This window comes from Oncorhynchus tshawytscha, unplaced genomic scaffold (genome assembly GCF_018296145.1).
Source record: "Oncorhynchus tshawytscha isolate Ot180627B unplaced genomic scaffold, Otsh_v2.0 Un_contig_3304_pilon_pilon, whole genome shotgun sequence".
In the NCBI taxonomy this organism is placed as follows: domain Eukaryota; kingdom Metazoa; phylum Chordata; class Actinopteri; order Salmoniformes; family Salmonidae; genus Oncorhynchus; species Oncorhynchus tshawytscha.
In genome coordinates, this window is record NW_024608436.1 from 4,210 (window position 1) to 10,000 (window position 5,791).

At 41.6% G+C, this 5,791-nt stretch overlaps 1 protein-coding gene across 1 annotated transcript in view; it reads left to right on the plus strand.

Moving 5' to 3' along the window:
- Positions 1-1,289: 1,289 nt before the first annotated feature.
- The window catches only part of LOC121843525 (tektin-3-like), a gene marked incomplete at its 5' end in the record, with an annotated part of 6,598 nt that continues 2,096 nt past the window's right edge, over positions 1,290-5,791 (plus strand). The window contains 2 exons of the mRNA XM_042313156.1: positions 1,290-1,460; positions 1,602-1,756. Of these exons, the coding sequence (XP_042169090.1) occupies positions 1,290-1,460; positions 1,602-1,756 (326 nt within the window). The remainder of the gene's footprint in view (positions 1,461-1,601; positions 1,757-5,791) is intronic.

Consider the following 5,791-nt stretch of genomic DNA (forward strand, 5'->3'; position numbering starts at 1 on the left):
TGGTAGATACCAGGTAACACTGACCAACTGTTCTCCTGCTACCAGCTATTACCTGACCTCAGCCTGGTAGATGCCAGGTAACACTGACCAACTGTTCTCCTGCTACCAGCTATTACCCTGACCTCAGCCTGGTAGATACCAGGTAACACTGACCAACTGTTCTCCTGCTACCAGCTATTACCCTGACCTCAGCCTGGTAGATACCAGGTAACACTGACCAACTGTTCTCCTGCTACCAGCTATTACCCTGACCTCAGCCTGGTAGATACCAGGTAACACTGACCAACTGTTCTCCTGCTACCAGCTATTACCCTGACCTCAGCCTGGTAGATACCAGGTAACACTGACCAACTGTTCTCCTGCTACCAGCTATTACCCTGACCTCAGCCTGGTAGATACCAGGTAACACTGACCAACTGTTCTCCTGCTACCAGCTATTACCCTGACCTCAGCCTGGTAGATACCAGGTAACACCTGACCAGCCTGGGAGGGAACAGGTAACACTGACCAACTGTTCTCCTGCTACCAGCTATTACCCTGACCTCAGCCTGGTAGATACCAGGTAACACTGACCAACTGTTCTCCTGCTACCAGCTATTACCCTGACCTCAGCCTGGTAGATACCAGGTAACACTGACCAACTGTTCTCCTGCTACCAGCTATTACCCTGACCTCAGCCTGGTAGATACCAGGTAACACTGACCAGGTAACACTGACCAACTGTTCTCCTGCTACCAGTTATTACCCTGACCTCAGCCTGGTAGATACCAGGTAACACTGACCAACTGTTCTCCTGCTACCAGCTATTACCCTGACCTCAGCCTGGTAGATACCAGGTAACACTGACCAACTGTTATACTGCCGGTGTCTTGGGTTCAGTATTCAGGGGGACAACCTGTGTTTTGTCCCTCCTCCCTCCCTGTAGTGTCTCAGTGCCGGTGTCTTGGGTTCAGTATTCAGGGGGACAACATGTGATTTGTCCCTCCTCCCTCCCTGTAGTGTCTCAGTGCCGGTGTCTTGGGTTCAGTATTCAGGAGGACAACATGTGATTTGTCCCTCCTCCCTCCCTGTAGTGTCTCAGTGCCGGTGTCTTGGGTTCAGTATTCAGGAGGACAACATGTGATTTGTCCCTCCTCCCTCCCTGTAGTGTCTCAGTGCCGGTGTCTTGGGTTCAGTATTCAGGAGGACAACATGTGATTTGTCCCTCCTCCCTCCCTGTAGTGTCTCAGTGTCTTGGGTTCAGTATTCAGGAGGACAACATGTGATTTGTCCCTCCTCCCTCCCTGTAGTGTCTCAGTGCCGGTGTCTTGGGTGCAGATTCGGAGGACAACATCGGGAAGTCAGCGTCGGAGAGGCGAGCCACGCGGGAGCTAACGGAGCTGGTGGAGGGAACCCTGGTTGCCGCGGCGAGAGACATGTGGTCTCAGTACAACCGTGTCAACGCCGCCTTCACACTCCGTGTCAACCAGACGACACACGCTAGAACACGCTACAGCAGCACCTGGCCAAGGTGGGGTGGAGGGGGTCTGTGTGTGTATTTTCATTGTGGTGTGTGTGTGTTCTGTGTGCTGAACCCCCTCTCCCTCTCCATCTCTCTCCAGACCCTGCAGGAGATGCATCAGACGGAGCGTATCATCTCAGATTTGGAGGGGTCCATCTGGGCGAAGAGAGCCCCCCTCAGAGTGGCTCAGTCCAGGCTGGAGGAACGCACCTATAGACCTAATATAGAGCTCTGCAGGGACCAACCACACACCAGGTAACACACACTGAGACACACACACACACACCAGGTAACACACACTGAGACACACACTGAGACACACACACCAGGTAACACACACTGAGACACACACACACACACCAGGTAACACACACTGAGACACACACTGAGACACACACACCAGGTAACACACACTGAGACACACACACACACCAGGTAACACACACTGAGACACACACACACACCAGGTAACACACACTGAGACACACACACACACCAGGTAACACACACTGAGACACACACTGAGACACACACACCAGGTAACACACACTGAGACACACACACACACCAGGTAACACACACTGAGACACACACACACAGCAGGTAACACACACTGAGACACACGCACACACTGAGACACACACACTGAGACACACACACACACCAAGTAACACACACTGAGACACACACACACACACGAGGTAACATACACTGAGACACACACACACACACACCAGGTAACACACACTGAGACACACACACACACACCAGGTAACACACACTGACACACACACACCAGGTAACACACACTGAGACACACACACACACACCAGGAAACACACACTGAGACACACACACACCAGGTAACACACACTGAGACACACACACACCAGGTAACACACACTGAGACACACACACACCAGGTAACACACACTGAGACACACACACACACACCAAGTAACACACACTGAGACACACACACACACACACACACCAGGTAACACACACTGAGACACACACACAAACACCAGGTAACACACACTGAGACACACACACACACACACACACACCAGGTAACACACACTGAGACACACACACACCTGGTAACACACACTGACACACACACACACACACCTGGTAACACACACTGAGACACACACACACACAACAGGTAACACACACTGAGACAGACACACACACCAGGTAACACACACTGAGACACACACACACACACACACACACCAGGTAACACACACTGAGACAGACACGCACACACCAGGTAACACACACTGAGACACACACACACACACCAGGTAACACACACTGAGACACACACACACACACCAGGTAACACACACTGAGACAGACACGCACACACACTAGGTAACACACACTGAGACAGACACACACACACACACACACCAGATACACACACTCTCACGCTTACAAACATAGCATGTAGGCTAAGTGGCTAACGATACATTTATCTGTGTGCTTTTCTCTGTGTCTCTAAATTCAATTCATTTCAAGGGGCTTTTTTTGGCATAGGAAACATATGTTAACATTGCCAGAGCAAGTGAAGAAGAAAATAAACAAAATATGAATAAACAATAAAAATGAACAGTACATATTATATACAGTACACTCACACAGTACATATTATATACAGTACACTCACACAGTACATATTATATACAGTACACTCACACAGTACATATTATATACAGTACACTCACACAGTACATATTATATACAGTACACTCACACAGTACATATTATATACAGTACACTCACACAGTACATATTATATACAGTACACTCACACAGTACATATTATATATCACACAGTACATATTATACAGTACACTCACACAGTACATATTATATACAGTACACTCACACAGTACATATTATATACAGTACACTCACACAGTACATATTATATACAGTACACTCACACAGTACATATTATATACAGTACACTCACACAGTACATATTATATACAGTACACTCACACAGTACATATTATATACAGTACACTCACACAGTACATATTATATACAGTACACTCACACAGTACATATTATATACAGTACACTCACACAGTACATATTATATACAGTACACTCACACAGTACATATTATATACAGTACACTCACACAGTACATATTATATACAGTACACTCACACAGTACATATTATATACAGTACACTCACACAGTACATATTATATACAGTACACTCACACAGTACATATTATATACAGTACACTCACACAGTACATATTATATACAGTACACTCACACAGTACATATTATATACAGTACACTCACACAGTACATATTATATACAGTACACTCACACAGTACATATTATATACAGTACACTCACACAGTACATATTATATACAGTACACTCACACAGTACATATTATATACAGTACACTCACACAGTACATATTATATACAGTACACTCACACAGTACATATTATATACAGTACACTCACACAGTACATATTATATAGTACACTCACACAGTACATATTATATACAGTACACTCACACAGTACATATTATATACAGTACACTCACACAGTACATATTATATACAGTACACTCACACAGTACATATTATATACAGTACACTCACACAGTACATATTATATACAGTACACTCACACAGTACATATTATATACAGTACACTCACACAGTACATATTATATACAGTACACTCACACAGTACCTAGTATATACAGTACACACACACTACATATTATATACAGTACACTCACACAGTACATATTATATACAGTACACTCACACAGTACATATTATATACAGTACACTCACACAGTACATATTATATACAGTACACTCACACAGTACATATTATATACAGTACACTCACACAGTACATATTATATACAGTACACTCACACAGTACATATTATATACAGTACACTCACACAGTACATATTATATACAGTACACTCACACAGTACATATTATATACAGTACACTCACACAGTACATATTATATACAGTACACTCACACAGTACATATTATATACAGTACACTCACACAGTACATATTATATACAGTACACTCACACAGTACATATTATATACAGTACACTCACACAGTACATATTATATACAGTACACTCACACAGTACATATTATATACAGTACACTCACACAGTACATATTATATACAGTACACTCACACAGTACATATTATATACAGTACACTCACACAGTACATATTATATACAGTACACTCACACAGTACATATTATATACAGTACACTCACACAGTACATATTATATACAGTACACTCACACAGTACATATTATATACAGTACACTCACACAGTACATATTATATACAGTACACTCACACAGTACATATTATATACAGTACACTCACACAGTACATATTATATACAGTACACTCACACAGTACATATTATATACAGTACACTCACACAGTACATATTATATACAGTACACTCACACAGTACATATTATATACATATTACACTCACACAGTACATATTATATACAGTACACTCACACAGTACATATTATATACAGTACACTCACACAGTACATATTATATACAGTACACTCACACAGTACATATTATATACAGTACACTCACACAGTACATATTATATACAGTACACTCACACAGTACATATTATATACAGTACACTCACACAGTACATATTATATACAGTACACTCACACAGTACATATTATATACAGTACACTCACACAGTACATATTATATACAGTACACTCACACAGTACATATTATATACAGTACACTCACACAGTACATATTATATACAGTACACTCACACAGTACATATTATATACAGTACACTCACACAGTACATATTATATACAGTACACTCACACAGTACATATTATATACAGTACACTCACACAGTACATATTATATACAGTACACTCACACAGTACATATTATATACAGTACACTCACACAGTACATATTATATACAGTACACTCACACAGTACATATTATATACAGTACACTCACACAGTACATATTATATACAGTACACTCACACAGTACATATTATATACAGTACACTCACACAGTACATATTATATACAGTACACTCACACAGTACATATTATATACAGTACACTCACACAGTACATATTATATACAGTACACTCACACAGTACATATTATATACAGTACACTCACACAGTACATATTATATACAGTACACTCACACAGTACATATTAT